An 18,547-nucleotide genomic window follows, 5' to 3' on the forward strand; every position below is an offset into this window, starting at 1 on the left:
TAGGTGACGCCCGTCCTTCTTTTTCCGGTGCTTTCAGCCGTTAGGTGCAACTTCCTGGTGCAGTCACTCCACTGTTGTTCTGTCCTCTCCCGGCTTGTGTGGCGAACGTGGGTGTTTGTAAAACCGTTTCTCCAAATCCTTCGAGGGTGTGAATCGTCCCCAGGCTGTCTGGCCGCTGGCATGTGTTTCCCTCCCCTCCGGAAGCGCCGAGGGGGTGAAGTGCGCGTGTTCGCTGTGCCCTTGGCATGATGCGCTAACGTGTTTTCAACTCCAGGCCCTTCCGCTGCCAAGGTGAGTTCAGGCTGGGCGGCCGCACCCCTGGGAGCAGGGCAGTGCTGCACCGAGCCAGGCGGGGAGCTGGACGAAGAGGCAGTGCACTGGGTTGGGCAAGGTGCGGGGCTAGGGCTAACAGCAGTCTCACTGAAGGTTTCCTGGAAACCACGCACATGCTGTTGCCACTAACCTCAACCTTACTCGGCCCTGACCGGCTCGGCTTCTGTTTGTTTTTTCGTCTCCACCCAGTACTGCCCTGTTCCCCGGTTCGAAAGCTGGACTTGAAATGCGTACCTCGTGATAATGCCGTCACATTCCGTCCTTGCTGTGAGTGTCTGCCACCTAATACGTTCATGTGAAGAAGACAGCAGGGTGGCCCGGAGTGGAGATCGGCCCCACAGGCTGTCCTTGGCGGGCTGATGTCGGTGCCTGTTACGCATCGATGCCGTCCATCCGACTCCTGTGGGGCCCGCGTAGCTGTAACGTGTCCGTTTGTTTGTTTAGATGTCGAGCAGATGTTCGCTGTGTCTCAGATGTTACTGGAAAATGGACAGTGTTGGGGGTGGCGGTTTAAAAAGAAAAAGACAAAAGGGGATCCGAGTTACAATTCTTACGGAAGCAGTAAATGCCTCAGTTTACACCATGGAGAATGGGTTTGCAGACAGTGTCGGCTAATCATCTTCCTGTCGAAACGCCTGTTTGGAGACTTTTTCAACGTGGCTTGATTGACTAGGCGCCTCAGTGTCGTAATTGACTTTTGGGAGGGGATTCGCATCACATTAATAGAAGATGCTCTCTGTGTTAAAGTTTACTGTGAGCAAAATGTTACTCTGTTTTTGCCTCCTTCACTGTTGAGCATTTCTCTTTGTGGGGTCATATAAACCGATGAGAAATTCATGATGGGGAAAACTTGTATGGTTCTTCACCTCGTTTTTGGTCATTGTTCTTTTGCATTGTGATGACGACTGTGGACCTTTTTCTTAGGATGCTGCATACGTCTGCAAAATCTTGCACGTGAACGGTAGACCTCTAAAGACGCATAGGCTACACCCTCTGCTTTGGATTATCTCTTGAAATAAACTGGTACTCTTCTTGGAACGTGAAATGATCCCTCTGTATTTATTTTGTGCCGCTGCAATGGAAGTGGGAAGTCATTTTATTGAGATTTTTCTGGATGAGTGTTGCACTGCTCTTCTGTATGCTGTCTGTGCATGACACTCGCTTTTACTTGGCTGGGTCTTAAGGGAGAGCTATCCTATGTAACTAAAGCTCTAAACTTTCTTCCAGGTACTAGGGAAAGAGCTTTTAAATAATTATGTCCTGCGATTTTCAGCCTGCACTCGATGTGTTTTACTATGTTGACCGTTATCATAATCTGTTTTAGTAATCTGTGTCGACTTTGGCCACAGTCAGTAAGTTTTCAAGGGAAATGAAGAAGGTACTTGCTTCATTGTGACTTGAAGGAAGTTTTTCTTAATTTGAGAACTTTTGAAACTCTGTAGTGCTCATTCAAGTTTTGAAGGCATTTAAGAGTGAAAATAGGAAGTTGTTGTCTGCTGTTTGTAATTTGACCTTATTTTGAGAGCCCCTGTTGGCGTGGCTTTGAAAATCCCAGCTCTTCAGAAATACTTGGAGGGGGTCATGGGACCTCCAGATGGGTAACTCTCACATCTATACCTATCAGTTGGTACTGTCTCCGTTTGTTTATCACCTTGAGTTCTTTTTAATTTTTTAATGTTTCTTTATTTTTGAGAGAGAGACAGACAGAATGTGAGTGGGGGAAAGGCAGAGAGAGAGGGAGACACAGACCGCGAGATCATGACCTGAGCCGAAGTCGGACGCTCAACCGACTGAGCCACTCAGGTGCCCCGTGTTTATCAACTTGAATTCTTTTTTTTTTTCAATTTTTTAAATGTTTTTATTATTTTTGAGAGAGAGAGAGAGAGAGCAGGGGAGGGGCAGACAGAGAGGGAGACACAGAATCCAAAGCAGGCTCCAGGCTCCGAGCTGTCAGCACAGAGCCCCAACTCAGGGCTCGACCTCACAAACCGTGAGATCATGACCTGAGCTGAAGTCTGACGCTGAACCGACTGAGCCACCCAGGCTCCCCATCACCTTGAATTCTTGAGCAGGTGGGTCTGTCTAGTGTGGGGAAGGTGGTGATGTGACGTTATCAACCAACCTATCAGTGGGGCGTGCCATTGGATTCCATGACGTCATATGATACTGGAAGAGGGTTTTTCCATTCACATACGTGACAGTTTGATACCAATTTGCAGACTGGCGTTTGCCTCCCACTGCAGTTTTTAAATGTGTATCTTGTGGATCTCTCTGAAAAAGCTTAGCCTTTCATTACACCTGAGAGAGTGTATTCCTTATCACGTAGGCACGTGGACAGATGGACAAGAGCAAACACCCAGGGACAGTGTGTGATCAAGACATTAGGTCTGAGGTAGACAGCCTGATTACTAAGCGCCCTCTGTGTTTAGCCTTGAGATAGGACTACAGAAATTTAAAAGAGTGGGAGACAGTGGTTCCCACTCCTGTGAGTTTTCCCTGGTTGTTGGTAAAATGAGAAAGGCACTATACTAGTGTTTTACTATGCACTGGGGAATATGGAGGGGTTAACTTAGTAGATACTAAGCTTATGTTGGAAATAAGTCATCCTTAAGACCTATTTGCAGTTCTGTACAAAAGTGGACTGTGGTATTAGCCTGGTTTTATTATCATTATTCCTCATTTTTAGTTTTGGTATTTTAAATTATTTTAAGCCCAATGTGGGGCTTGAACTCACGACCCCAAGATCAAGGGTCACATGTTCTAAGTGAGCCAACCAGGGGCGCCCCTGAGTTTTAGTTTAGTTTATTTTGCCACCTCTAAGAAATGTCTGAAAAGACCTGTTAGTGAGTAGAAACGGTTATCTCCAAGACGTAATCTAAAAATCAGCTAAGATATAATAAATCAAACTCAGCGAGGTAGCATACAGCATGTGTAAGAGTTGTACATACAACAATTTCTCTTTTTTTTTTTGAGAGAGAGAGAAAGAGAGAGGGAAAGAGAGAGGGCACGTGTGCATGTGTATGGGGTGGGAGGCACAGGAGTGGGAGAGAGCTTCCCAAGCAGCCTCTGTGCTGGGTGTGGGGTTCGATCTCATGACAGGGAGATCGTAACCTGAGTCGAAATCAAGACTTGGATGCTTATCCTACTGAGCCCCCCAGGCACGCCAACAATTTCTTGACCTTTGGCCCGAGGACAGTTCCTGAAGCTGCCAGTGAGGTTCAGCATTAGGACCTAAGATGTGGAAAATCTTGACCCTTCAGTTTTTTGTTTTTTTTTTTTTAATTTTTTTTTTCAACGTTTATCTATTTTTGGGACAGAGAGAGAGAGAGCATGAACGGGGGAGGGGCAGAGAGAGAGGGAGACACAGAATCGGAAACAGGCTCCAGGCTCTGAGCCATCAGCCCAGAGCCTGACGCGGGGCTCGAACTCACGGACCGCGAGATCGTGACCTGGCTGAAGTCGGACGCTTAACCGACTGCGCCACCCAGGCGCCCCTTGACCCTTCAGTTTTAATCGCACACTCGTGGGAAAAAGGTCTTCCTCTTCTGTGACGGGGAGTGATACAGCTGGTTTGTCTTGTCTCCTGAATGACTGAGTCACGGGGCTGCCCAGGGCAAAGCCGTTGTCCTGGCCACCAGGTCTCCTAAAGCTCAGGAGGGACCACCTTTGGCTCTGGTTGGGTACTTCAGGCTTCAATCAGCATCTTCGGCAAATAACATTTATTTAATATCCCATTTCGCATGATGTTGGAATAACCACTAAATGAAAAAAATGAGACCCACACAGACCCTGTCCTCTAAGAGTAAAGTAGGTGTCTGGTTAGCTCCCTTCCGGGGCTAATTGTAATGGGGAAAGGCCCGACATTCAGATCAAATGTTTGAGGAAGGCATTGGCATCAGGATTAGGTTTCTGGGCTAGGGTTAGAGAAACTCACGTCTGGGAGAAACACCCAGCAGAGTCAGGTCCTCAGATGATCCGAATCAGCATGTCTGAGCAAATCTGGGGACACAGGAGTGAAGAGTTAGAAAGAGTTCAGGCCCGTGGGCTGGAATGGAGTGGTATGACAGCCTCAGGTTGTCAAGGGAGTGAAAGGATTGATGCCCCTGCAGACGGAGGGCAGTGGAGTTGTTTGTTAGAGGCTTGACCGTTGGGCGAGGCTGACCTCTCGTGGGAGGATGAAACCGATGGCAGGCAGGTAGGTGGGGATGGGAACGTGTCCGGTCAAGGTTGCCAGGGTTGATACTACGATGAGCATTCAGCCTTCAACCTGAGAACTCATCTGTGCAACTCAGGAAGACGGACTGGCTGTCTCAGATTAGGTGCTTAGGCCACACTGAGTTAGCAACATGACCTTGGACTGAAGGGTTTCAGGCGTTTCCCCTTTCTCGAGGATGGGCCTCGCTCGTCTTGTTCTTTCAACCCTCCCTCAGAGTCTTCTCTCTACTGTTCCAACTCTACTGGTGTATCCGTTTCAATCTTCCCGGTCCATCCTAGGCTGGTAACCTGATCTCGATTCCTGCTTCTCCTTGGTATTTGGATCTCGCCTTCAGCGTCCTTGATGTACAGTTGAGACCTAGGTTAACCCTCATGCCTGGTGGGAAGGACCAGAGCCGCCCCCCCCGCCCCCAGCCTTGGGGCTGCATGGTGCTTGCATCTGCTCCCTAGGTAGGCCTCCCCCACGCAGACAGTGCTGTAAGTATGGCAACGTGGGGGTCGGCCCCTGTGGACACCTTGCCACTTCTACCAGAAGTTCCCTTACTGAATAATTTTGGCGGGAACTGTGAGGCTCACTGGAGGAGATTCATTGCAGTCCTTACACATTGGTCTCGCACACTGTTCCGAAAGCGCTAGAATGAGAGTTGACGGGAGCGGCCTTACATTTGCAAAGCTCCTTTCGGACGGCGTAGAGCGCTTTGTTAGGCAATTCTACCGCGTGTTGGAAGGCCAGCGTGCGTGCTAGCGTTTGATTTTCCAGATCACGTGTGGAATGCAGAAGTCATGGCTGCCTGGTTTTGAATTGGGACTGGATTCCAGGGCCTTCCACTCTTCTTTGATCGGCTACATCCTGTGGCTTAATTAAGCAATCCGTGGCTGCTGGAGCCATGTTACAGTATGTTCCTAGCGTTGCTTGAATGTCACGGTGTTCCAGGTGAAAAGTGCTAACAGAGGTGGGCAGATCCAAAGGCTGTGGTAGGACTGCCCTCCGGTCAGCTTGGTTTTTAACTCGTCTTGTGTAGCTCGGAACCCCTCACAGAGACGTGTTCCTTTTGTTCCTAGCGGTTTTCCTCCATGGGTTCTTTCTGTTGATAGCATCGTATGTAGACTCCAATCAATAATATAGACTAAATAGCACTGTTCTGGCTGATGTAAGGGATAGGGGATGGCAACCCCGTGCCTGCCAATATTGGAAGGATGCTCTGGGCTCGTGAGCTCTGAGGAAACCTTTGGAATCTGTAGCTCAGCCTGTGTCGCAGTTTGGAGAAGAACCTGTCTTCCGCTCTTTGGTCTAAATGAGGACCATCTGACCCCCTATTTGATATGCCTCCTGCAAGTGTCCTGTCATTTTTGTTGCTTTTGTCTTACGGTCATGCCCCGGATGTTGGTGGTACGTCATTTCCACTTGCGTCGCACTTCGGTGTCATGGGTATGGAAGTAATGACCTGTCACTTGTCACCGATGATCTTTCGGCCCTTGTAAAATGTTAGCGCTACGGCTGTGCTCTTTTTATGTGGATGATGTCATTAGTAAAGAGGAAGCCGGTGATCAAGACACGTCCAGCTTGTCCCATTAACCTTGCCCTCGGGGCAGCCCTGCCCATGACGTAATAAATCCTCCATATATTTTTGGAACCGATCTCCCCAGTTCTCTGGTGACACATCAGAGAGGATATGTACAAGGAATTGCTTGGGCCTCAGTCTCCTCAGTGAGGAGAATAGGAGGTACTACTATTAACTAATTAATTTGATCAAGAGACAATTGAGAGTTCATTAAATTGCTTCTAAAGGCTTGGATGATTTGGCAAGTAAGAATTAGTATTCTTTCTTCCTGCCCTGGTAGAAACATGTCTTCCTAATTTAAAACAATTGATTTAACAGGCACACTTATTATCTGTTACTCTTTGACGTGAAAACCAATTTTGCATCTGTGGTCGGCATTCCAAATACTTGCCTTTTTTAACTTGTTTCGGCTAATGTTGCTGTCTGCCTTCATGCCGTTAGTGACGGCATTGTGAGAGTGACACAGTGGGCATTTTTGTATGTGATCGATTCAGAAGATTCCAGCAGCCACGGATGAACCTGGGTAGCAGGGAGGAGCCTTGCTGCAGCTGTGGAACATAGAATCTTTGTTTTGAACTTAAGAAAATGAAAATGTGGCCCAAAGGGGATGATAAAGAGCACGTTGACGTGCTGCCGTGGTTTCTGGGGTTTTCCACCCTTTGTATTGGAACTGAATTCTGGACGTTTCTGTTGGGGAAGCAGCGTGTTTGTAAGGATCCACTGGGACTCTTGGGGGATCTGAGTGAGATCCTGTCTCCGGTCCCCTGCATCACTGACTTAGGTTGCTGACTGCAGTGGACCCCCCTTCATATTTTACCCACAGACGCTAATCATAGGAGGGTTCTTTGCAAGGAACGCTTAACAAATGGAATGCATTTATGGCATAGCAGTATTGGCATTTGTGATTCCAGGAACGGGACACATTTGCAAAATATCACAGCTATATCAATTAAGATAATCCTTGTTCTTTTCGTCCTTTGATTATATTAAAAAACTTTATGTTTTATTTATTTTTGAGAGAGAGAGAAACAGAGTGCAACTGGGGGAGGGGCAGAGAGAGAGGGGGAGACACAGAATCCGAAGCAGGCTCCAGGCTCCGAGCTGTCAGCACAGAGCCCGATGCGGGGCTCGAACTCATGGACTGTGAGATTGTGACCTGAGCCAAAGTCGGATGCTTAACGGACTCAGCCACCCAGGTGCCCCACCTCCTTTGATTTCAAATGGAATAGTTCCTTTGGAGAGGAGTCTCACCTAAGATCCCACATGATCTGTTTGCTCGTGGGTCAGTTCTAAGATTTCTGTGTAGCTGATATTTATCAATGTCCACTTGGTACAGACGGTCAACACAGGGAGCTTTGGGTTTCGCTTTTGTCCTGGGAGTGGTTGGTCTAGCTATCATATCACTCTGGCAAGACATTTGGTAGTTGTTGTTGTTTTTGTTGTTGTTGTTTGGCAGTTTCTTGAAATACAGAATGCTCATGCTTTTGGTAACACTGGTTGGTGATCAGTGATTACGTGTAGGAGTGAGCCACAGTCACAGTCATTGGAGTTTCAGCTTTTTGCCAGTGATCACAGACCCTGCACGGCTTTGCTGAAGAGTATATACCTTCTGGTGCTCTAGTTTGGATAGGTGACAAATTGAAAGTGACACTTTGTCAGATTGCCTTTTTTAAAAAAATTTTTTTAATGTTTAATTTATTTTTGAGAGAGAGACAGAGAGAGACAGAGAGAGACAGAGAGAGACAGAGCATGAGTGGGGGAGGGGCAGAGAGGGAGACACAGAATCCGAAACAGGCTCCAGGCTCCGAGCTGTCAGCACAGAGCCTGACACGGGTCTTAAACCCACGAACTGTGGGATCATGACCTCAACCAAAGTCAGACGCTTGACCGACTGAGCCACCCAGGTGCCCATGATGTCAGATTGCCTTAATCAACACCCAGATCGTCTTTGAAGCCACCCACTCATTTCTCGTACAGTGACGGAGCCCATCTCCTTGCGGAGTCTCATTGTATCCGTGCCCTAATTTCTCATCGGGGAACTCACTTCTCTCACTTTTAAATACTCGTACTTTATTCCAACTTCTTCTAGGTAGTTGGAGATGAACATGTGCGGCAGGGGTATGAGTCACTGACCTTACCCTTAATGACCTTGTTATACTGCCCTCGGGACCCTCACCTGAGCCCTACAAAAACCTGACAAGATTTTGTTTGAGAATTTGGGGGGCCTTATCTGCTGGGGCCTAGCGGTCATGCCTTGCCACATTAATTACCCTATTTCTTCTGTGTCCCCTCATCTCATTCCCCCCATACATATTTTCTCCATTTCAAAACAAAAACAAGAAAAGAATATCAGTTAGAATTGGTAGATATTTGGCAAGGTTATTTGACTGTGTTGCTATTTTCAAGTCTGTCTTTGTAAAAGTTCATTCCTGGACTCCTCAGTTCTCGACTCCTGGTTGGTTTGCAGATGACTTTTATCTTTTTTGTCTGGAATGATCCAGTCCTGGGAACGAACATCTGTCCCACACATTGGGGAGCTGCTGTTTTTAATCAAGAGCATATATGACTTGTCATCAATCTCACTTTATTCTGTGTCTTTCGAGAATATGATGAGCTGTTTTCCCCTTCTCTGAGCAGGACTGGGATCCGGTAACCCAGAGGGCCTTCCCTCGCCATACACACAGACTGTCCAAGAGGTGGAGCTTGTCATCTGACTGTAGCCTTTTCTGCTAGCTTGAGTTGGCAGGAAGAACCCATGTCACCTGAACATAAGCAGATGCAGACTGGGCCATTTCGAGGCAAGCCTCTGCGCAGTCCCCGGTGGTGTATGTCCAGCCTCCCTGGCAACTGAGATGGCTTTGAGAAGTCTGACATGGGGCTGTAAGGGTTTGCTCTGAGTCAGAATGAGCGTAAGCATCACTGCCAGCTGGGTATTTAGTCAGCACCCAGGCGCAGTGCTCCTTGGTGACCTTCTGAGGACCGACCCTGTGGGCCTTTCTTCCTTTGCTTCTTCTGTGGCTCATCCCTTGGCCTTTGTGTTGCTAACCTTTTTCCCTTTTCTTTTTGCCACAGTTGAACCATCCCAGCCGCATCCCCTAACAGCGACTGGGCCGCCGTCTCACCCTTTCCTCCTACCCCTTCTCCTTGTTCCTGAAAATAAATGTAGGACAGGAAGAGAAACAAGCAGAAACGACACGTCTTCATATCTCTAAGGGGTGAAAGCACTTTCTCTGAGAGTGTTTTCCTCTATCTTCTTTGCTTCTCGGCCCCCACCCCTCCACCCCTGCTGCTTGAGCAAACAGGTTTTTAATAGTTCCCACAATCTCTTTGCATTATAACAACCGGTCTTAATCTACTGGAAAGTTCTTCCCACTTACTGCTGTTAGTTTCATCCCTAGTCATTTACCCCTGAGGAGAAGCAGCACACTGCGAGGGGGAAGTGGGGCTGGTAGGGTTTGGAGTTAACGGGCGAGAATCGTGTCCGTGTGAAGGTCCCGGTGTATTTAGAGGCCATCTGGAAGGACACCACATTGGAATAGCTGTTCACTATCAGTAGAGGAGTATTTATGCCTTAAATTTAAATGGTCGCACATTGAGGCATTCCAAACAAAGGCCACGTATAAGCTGTCAACATTTAGATTTACCAATGACTTCCAGACGTCACGTTCCACAGGCACAAGGAAAGCGACCTTTCAGCAACTTCTAGATGTTTCTGTCACCGTGGATCGGCACTGTCCTCAGAGTGGACACTGTTGCGTTTTATGCACGAGGTAGGAGAGAGCAGGAGGATGATTTTGAGCTGAAACTTTTAGCTTGTCCTTTGGAACCTGTTAACTATCACTACAGCATCATTCCCAGGCCCCTGCCAGTGGCATGAGTTGGATTGGAGGTTTTAGGAAAGTGAAGCTCTGTGGACTTTTTTCTTTTTAATTGGATAAGAACCACGTACAACCCTAACAGTCGTAACAATGGAGAACTGGTCAGTCAGCGCATCCCTTTTCTGGGTCACCGAAAGACTTTCGCTGGGGTCATTTGGGCATTGCCGCTCTGTAGCTACGTGCTGTTTTTATTGGCATCTGCCTCCTCTTGTGTGGAGTGTGAAACAACCTTGAATACAAATTTAGACGACAATTTTTAAAATATTTTTTTAGGGGCGCCTGGGTGGCTCGTCAGTTGAGCGTCCGACTTTGGCTCAGGTCATGATCTCACGGCTGGTGAGTTCGAGCCCCACACTGAGCTCTGTGCTGATGGCTCAGAGCCTGGAACCTGCTTCCGATTCTGTGTCTCCCCCTCTCTCTCTCTGCCCCTTCCCCGCATAGTCTCTCTCTCTCAAAAATAAATAAACATGAAAAAAATTTTTTAAAATATTTTTTTAGCTTCAAGTATATACATTTCTTCACTGTGGAAAATGGCTTTTTCACGTAGGGTAGTCATTCTTGTTTGGATTTTAAGTGTCTTCTCTGCATTTTGTTCCAAATAAGGTAAAACTTGCAATGATTTGAAAATACGTCATTATTGGAAAAGCAGTGTGGCTCAGTTTTCAACAAGTACAGTTGCATTTGTCCTGAGAGCATGTAATAACTTAAGTTAGGTTAAGAAAATAGTGACAGGTAAAAGAACTCAATAATGAAGGCAGGAGTGATTTTAATGAATTCTGATATTTGGTTGAAAATGAAACTTAAAAAAAAAAAACGTTAAGGTTCTTGAGATGATTTTCTTAAATGTTTTGTGGTTTTGTGTGAGCTTTTCAACTCTATTTTTTATGAGAGGGAAAAAAAACGTTTTCCAAACTCAAGTAAACTCTAGTCTTCTCTTTTTTTTTTTTTTTTGAAGCTTATTTATTTCTTATGAGAGAGAGAGAGAGCACACACGAACAGAGGAGGGCCAGAGAGAGGCAGAGAGAGAATCCCAAGCAGGCTTTCACGCTGTCAGCACAGAGCCTGACGTGGGGCTCGAACCCACGAACCGTGAGGTCATGACCCGAGCCGAAATCAAGCTGGATGGTCAACCATCTGAGCCACCCAGGCGCCCCAGTCTTATCTAACTTTTAAATTTATGGCATGGGGGCGCCTGGGTGGCGCAGTCGGTTAAGCGGCCGACTTCAGCCAGGTCACGATCTCGCGGTCCATGAGTTCGAGCCCTGTGTCAGGCTCTGGGCTGATGGCTCAGAGCCTGGAGCCTGTTTCCGATTCTGTGTCTCCCTCTCTCTCTGCCCCTCCCCCGTTCATGCTCTGTCTCTCTCTGTCCCCCCCCCAAAAAAAAAATAAATAAATAAATAAATAAATTTATGGCATGAATGAAAATTTTCTGTGACTGAAGACATTTATGAATACATTTGATTTCTGAACATTCTAGTTAGGGGAGATTTTTACGGATACATTGGCAACGCCTTTGTACTTTTATTTTCCATCCCCCTCCATTAAGAAAAGCTTTTTTTTTTCCTCTCTCTTTAATTTGAAGATCTAATTGGCTTTATGAAGCAATCCATGAATCAGGCAGCATCCCGTTTGGCAAGGACAGTTTCCTGAAGGGAAGGGGGGTTTGTTCATGTCTTCAGTTTTCTGTGATTTTCTGCCTGAATATTTGAGAATCTTGGCTGTTCTTACCTCCAGTGGTAGAACTCTTACCCGTACACATTGTTTTGTTCTATTAGAAAGGCTGTCTTTGGTCGTGACTCTTATTAACTGTTCTCTCATTGGTTATTGTTAATCATTGACCACTGTAAGTATTCTCCAGTGTGAACATTTATTGAATTATTGAGTTAAAATCATTGATTTGAAGCGACCACTGTTGTAGGTGTGTGAGTGGTTAATCCTCCTTTTTGAGTCCTTTAGGATTTTTGGATGAGTTTATTTTATTAAGTATTCCCATATAACAAATGTTGCAGTAGAATCCTGAAACTTACGTATAATTAAGAGTTAGCCCCTGCTTACTCAGTCCCAAACAGCCCCGACGTGTATCATCAGCTACTCTTGTACCCACTGCCTGCCCCGTGGGCCAGATGTTCAGAGAGCGTGAAGAGGTGTTCACCCGCTGACAAGCATCCAGGAGCCGAATCTATTTCCTGGGGGGCCGGCAGGCCACACACAGCAGCCCGTGTTCTATTTTGTGCCAGTGGTGGCAGTAAAGAACAGCTTTCAGATGAGTCGGTTTTACTGCCATGCCGATGAGCTCAAACGTTAGAGCGGGGCCAGGGACTCTCTCCATTCTGGCTCACGGGAATCCTGTCCAGGACTGAGAAGGAGATATCAGTCCGATGCTGGGGCTTCCGTGAGGCCTCCAGGCCATGTGGGAGCATGCATCCTTGCTGTAGCTACAGCAGTATTTTTAGAAATTGGTCCTCAAGAGTCAGTTAGAGTAACTCTCGAGGTTTTGGCCGTAATGTGATTTCCCATAGTCGAAATGCAAACAGTTGTACAAATTGGAAACTTAGAAAACTGTATAACCAGCTCAGGAAAAGAATCTAGCAAAGAGGGCATCTTTTACAATAGTGTCTTGTGAGTGTGAGTGTGTTTATACTTGTCCGTATATCCATACAGGCAAAAACAGAAAAAAGTTTTTAAACCTTTAAAACCTTTTTAAACCTTAAAGGGAGAATCCTTTAGTTGATGGACATCTCCCCCAGATTATCATTTCCTTTTACGTCCCCCATTTGTCTCTGATCACGAGCTCTTTTTCTTTTAAAAAATGTTAAAAAATGTTAAAAATGTTAAAAAATTGCCTTCCCCAAACGAGTATTTTCACAGCTATTCTTTTAACGTTCTTTCTTTCTTTCTTTTTTTTTTTTTTTAAGTAAACTCTACACCCAATGTGGGGCTTGAACTCACAACCCCAAGATCAAGAGCTGCACACTCCCCCAACTGAGCCGCCTTAAGTTACTTTTTTTTAAAAACAGGAATAAAATGTAATTTAAATGTTTACCAGAATTATCCATGTCATGGTTTTGAACTGATAACAAATCTTATCTCTGGGCTGTTTTGACTTTTTACAAACATACTTTGTGAGCAAACGTTATCCCAATGTTGATTAAAAAAAAAAAAATTATTTATCCCCAAACTCTGATCATCTAATAGTCCATAAAATATAGAAATGAGAGAAAGAAGGAAACTTTCTTAATTTTACAAGTATCAGCCTTATTTTGTCATTGTTTTTCATTTTTCATATTTATTTCTTGTTTATCTGGCCAGTTAATATCCAATGTAAAAATTTTAAGTAAATCAGTATATATGAGATGTATGGGAGTCAGTAAATTCTATTTGCTATCAAGTACTGTAGCTAACGGGCTATAAATTTTAAGTAGCACAATGAAATTTGTTTGTGTGGGGAATATATGGAATGTCTCATTTAGTGGGGAGAGAGGAAAACGAAAGAAGCTGCTTCTATTCCTTCTACAACCGCTTATTGTCATGTTACATGGAATACGTCTTTTGTATCTCTCTGTGCCTCTGGCTTCTCTTCTGTAAAATGGGCTCAAGGATTTAATTGTCTGCCTTCATCCCTTTCAAGAACATTGAGGACAGATACCTTGAAGTCTTTGGAAGACAAAATGCCACGTTGTGTATTTTTTGATATACTAACTTGCCTTGTAAGTATGTACTATACGTTGTACAGAGCAGTGCGTTGTGACCTTGTGAACTTCTTAATGAGAAAAACGTTTGCATGCCTCGATGTTAAACTATAACCTCATTATTCATGTTTTACGCTTTCTGAACTTGATTCTTTCCTGTCTCGCTAGTGCAGTGGGAACGGTCCCTCCGGACGTGTCCATGTACAATACCGTTATGTGGTGGGAGGTGGGGGCGCTAAGTTTTCGAGGCAGTCTTTTAGAATTTGGCACAGAAGTCCTACAGGTGGATTAGGGATATACCCCAGGTCTGCCGTGTACGAGAAGAGGGCCTCATCAGTTTAGGGATAGACAAAGAGCCCTCTGTTTTTTTCACTTTTAGATTTTTCTTCCATATGTTATTACTACCCTACATTCTGACTCCTGGGGTAGAGAGTCAGGTAGAACTTTTTGTTCTTTTTTTTTTTTTTTTTTTTTTTAAATGTTTGTTTATTTCTGAGAGAGAGAGAGCACATGCAAGTGGACAAGGGGCAGAGAGAGAGGGAGACACAGAATCTGAAACAGACTCCAGGCTCTGAGCTGTCAGCACAGAGCCCGACACGGGGCTCGAGCCCACGAACCGCAAGGTCATGACCTGAGCCGGAGTCGGACGCTTAACCGACTGAGCCACCCAGGCACCCCAAAACTTTTTGTTCTTAATGCACCAGAAAGTGTGGCAAAGGGGGACTATTGCAGTCTAGGATTTGGGGGGCAGGGACTGGGGTCCCTGAGCTTCCCCTGAACTGATTCCCGTTTTGACCTCTTCTGGACTCTTTTTCCAGCTCTCATGAATGAGGACGTGAAGCTCACGATTGTTCACACGAGAACTGCTTAAAGTCTCGCTCATTGTGGTTTTCTTTATATTTGCATGTGAGGGTTAATTTTCACTGCTAGGAACTTTGTTATATAACTTCCAACGTCATTAGTGGATGCTTGTGGTTAAAAAGTCCTGTGTCCTTTAAAGAAATTCTTAAGTGCTGTTTTGCTTCAAAACAAACAAACAAAAAAAAAAACCCAAAACACATAAATACGTAAAACAAAATCTCCTAAGTGCTATTTTGTTTTTCTGCGATAAAAATTATCCTTGTAAAGTCTAAGGAAGATGATCATTTTTTATGTCTGGTTAGCATTTATGACATTTGCTTATAAATTTTCAGTCTTGTGGTAGCCTTTGTTCTCAGGTTTCTAAAGTTGTTTTATGTGTTTGTGACATCTTTTGTCATTCTTTTCCAGAGAATTCGGTCAACAGTGGATGAAAAAGAACAAAAACAACTTCTTATGGATTTGGATGTAGTAATGCGCAGTAGTGACTGCCCGTACATTGTTCAGTTTTATGGTGCACTCTTCAGAGAGGTAGGAGCAAACACTTTGGGGTTTTAGCCGGCGAATAAATATTGAATTGGAGTTGATAACAGGATGACAGGCTTAGGTTCTGATCTTCAGTTAATTGCCATACAGTAGCAGTAAGCTAACTGCTCAATGTTTAGTGTATAACCGTGAGAGTCTACGTATTAATTTCCAGCACTCACCATTCCTCAGTTAAGGGGCGAATCTTGTACTTTTTATATACATATATGTATTTATGGCTGTTGTATGTGAATCCCATATTTCCTTTCTTAGAGTTTCTGTTCTTTAAGAACCTGGCAAATCAGCCGACTTCTGAATATTAACCCTCTACCATGGGTTAAGTTCTTCCTCTTGTTGACTCTGAACTCCCTTGGTGTTCCCCCCACCACCATCCCCCTTTTGAAACTTTATTTCTGTCATCAGATGTATCTGCATTTAATATAAGCATTTACTCGTCCTCCTCCAGAACCCTCAGTACAACCCAGGTGGAAATAAACAGGTATAATAGAAATTATTTCTTTTATCGAATCTCGTTATCCAGAGTTGTTTGTAGAAACTGCACGGTCTCGGATGGTCTTGGGCTCACGTGTCTTCTTTCGGCCTCTGGGTATTTTGTGTCCTGCTGAAGGTTGTCACTTCTGTCATTTCCAGTCCTTCCACTGCCTGACGTAGGGCAGGGAGTTAGGGCAGTGGGCGGTACTGGAGCTGGGCTTGGATCAGATACTTTCTGGGGTCTGGGACAGTCCTCACGCACTTGTGGTATTTAGTTAGGTGAGTAGGACTTCAACTGAATGAACCTTTAAGCACTTTTTGTTTTTTAATGTTTATTTTTGAGAGACAGAGAGACAGAGCACAAGCGGGGAAGGGGGTAGAGAGAGAGGGAGACACAGAATCCGAAGCAGGCTCCAGGCTCTGAGCTATCAGCACAGATCCCGATGCGGGGCTCAAACCCATGAACTGTGAGATTATGACCCGAGCCAAAGTTGGATGCTTAACTGACTGAGCCACCCAGGTGCCCTGAACCTTTACATACTTTTAATACTCTATAAAATACCAATCTAATTTCTTTTTAAAGTTTATTTTTTTTTTTTGAGAGAGAGAGTGTGAGAGAGCGCACACGAGCTGGCGAGGGACAGAGAGAGAGAAAGGAGAGAGAGGATCCCAAGCAGGTTCTGTGCTGTGAGCAGAGTCCGGTGCAGGGTTTGAACGCACGAACCATGAGATCATGACCTGAGCTGAAATCAAGAGTCGGACACTGAGCTGACGGAGCCACCCAGGCGCCCCAGTACGATTCTCATTTTGAAAATGTTAGGCTGAGTTTGTGCTGGTGGGGTCGTTACGAGCTGGTGAGGAGCCCCCTGCCCCTTCTTTTTGGGACTGGATCACAAAGCGTGTATGTCGCCTTGGGGGTTTTGTTGTGGCTCCTGCCTTAAAAAATACTGTGTTGTGAGACAGCACTGACTGTAGCCCTGACTAGAAGTGTATCAAATCTTGTCACGCAGAGGTTAGTCAATTGATTCCCCCACTTGATCCCTACATTTGCATTTACTTGCTTTTCTGTGCTTTTGATGGGTGACTCTGTCAATGGAATCCTGCTTCATGATCGCGTCCGCTGCTTTGTTGAATCCGTAATTCATGACTGTTAAGTCTAGTTTCATGCAGTTTCTTTCTACTCCTGTCCCTGTACTTTTTATGACTCAGATACTTGTTTTTGTGGCCAGACACACCGAATCTGTTGACTTACTTCACCAAAGCACGTCGGTAGTGTGTCGCGACAGTGTGCAGTTGTGTGTTCGGGAACGTACCTAAGTATTACATAATATCGTGCCGTTTGTAAGATCACATCTGGAACTTTCTTCATGTCGCCCAAGGCTCTTGCCATCTCCTCCTCCCTTCTTCCCCCAGACCATGGATTTATTCTTCATAATCACTAAATCCTCTGGCCATTTTACTCTTCAGATCACATGCAGGATGGGAGTTGTTGAGGGACTCGACTAGAGGTTCTGTCCTAACCGCGTTCCACGTCCGCTTTCCCAGGGCTGTATTCACTGCTGCTCTGGACTCCTGCCGGCTCAGTCTTAGCCCAGAGTGCTGGCACATGCCACCCTGTTTCCTGTGGCCACTGTTTCATCGTTCCCGCAAGCCACACTTCAGTGCGTAACCCCAGCCTACACAGTGTGGACGTCTGATTTTACGAATAGAAGGAGGCAGAGTGATGCCCATGATTGCAAAGTATCAGAAACAACACAGAACAGCTTGGAATAGGGTCTGAACAGTATGCTCATCTTTTCTTATCAACAGCTGGGTAAAATTCAGTTTTATGTATCTCAGGGAGGTTGCAAGGAGTTGAGATATGCAGCTGTAAGCACAAGCATCTATCGAACATTCTAGAGTTTTCACGTGTATTCTCTTGGTAGCAGTCTCAGGGGGCTTAGAGGCATTATCCCCCTTCTCCAGAGAGGAGGCTGAGGTTTGAGGACTGATTTGATAGGCATCACATAGCCAGGAAGTGATAGAGATGAGACTTCATGGGCAAAAACCTCACTGTTGTTTCTGTGATGGAACAAGTGGTCCAGGGATGAGGAACTTTTCAGCTTCATTTAAAAAAAACAATCTGCTGGGGCACCTGGTGGCCCAGTCGGTTAAGTGTCTTACTTGGGCTCAAGTCATGACCTCATGGTTCGTGCGTTTGAGCCCCGCGTCAGGCTCTGTGCCGACAGCTCGGAGCCCGGAGCCTGCTTCGGAGTCTGTGTCTCCCTCTCTCTCTGCCCCGCCCCTGCTAGTTCTCTCTCTCTCTCTCTCTCTCTTTCAAAAATAAATAAAGGGACGCCTGGGAGGCTCAGTTGGTTAAGCACCGACTTCAGCTCAGGTCATGATTTCACGGCTTGTGAGTTCCAGTCCCACATCGGGCTCTGTGTTGACAGCTCAGAGCCTGGAGCCTGCTTCGGATTCTGTGTCTCCCTCTCCCTCTGCCCCTGCCCTGTTCATGCTCTCTCTGTCTCTCTCAAAAATAAATAAACATTAAAACATTTTAAAAAAACTAAAGATAAAAAAGCAATCTACTTTTTAACATTGATACAGTTCAGTTGTATAAAGTCCCAAACTGCCCCAACAGGCTGATCGTCAACTTCCCTCCACCCCCACCGCCAAGAAGTAATGGGGCCCTGCTGAATAATACAAAATGAAATTCAGAAGCAAAAAGTTCACCTTTAAAGAGTGCATGGGCAGCGTGTTTCCTGATGTTACAAAGGTTAACATTTTAAACAGATTAAATAAAGGTTTAGAGGAACATTTTTCTCTCGAGGGTGATCACTTTTAGGATCTTTTTGATGATGTGACCTTCAGTTCCAATAATAGACCCAGAATTCTGGGTTATGAAGGGAAAGAGCAGAAGTGAGTGGATGCAGTCTGGACTTCTTTTTTTTTTAACGTTTATTTATTTTTGAGACAGAGAGAGACACAGCACGAACAGGGGAGGGTCAGAGAG

The 18,547-nt window shown here is 45.5% G+C and overlaps 1 protein-coding gene and 1 long non-coding RNA gene across 3 annotated transcripts in view; both read left to right on the forward strand.

Moving 5' to 3' along the window:
* The window catches only part of MAP2K4 (mitogen-activated protein kinase kinase 4), a 139,148-nt gene that overhangs the window by 68,400 nt on the left and 52,201 nt on the right, over window positions 1–18,547 (forward strand). For both annotated transcript variants that reach the window (XM_045487404.1, XM_045487405.1), the window contains one exon: window positions 14,947–15,066. In XM_045487404.1, coding sequence (XP_045343360.1) covers window positions 14,947–15,066 — 120 coding nt within the window. The remainder of the gene's footprint in view (window positions 1–14,946; window positions 15,067–18,547) is intronic.
* LOC123603028 lies at window positions 6–1,378 on the forward strand. The gene is made up of 2 exons (XR_006714687.1): window positions 6–291; window positions 523–1,378. It is a non-coding gene; the product is annotated as an uncharacterized LOC123603028 (long non-coding RNA).

This window comes from Leopardus geoffroyi, chromosome E1 (assembly GCF_018350155.1).
Source record: "Leopardus geoffroyi isolate Oge1 chromosome E1, O.geoffroyi_Oge1_pat1.0, whole genome shotgun sequence".
Classification (NCBI taxonomy): Eukaryota; Metazoa; Chordata; class Mammalia; order Carnivora; family Felidae; genus Leopardus; species Leopardus geoffroyi.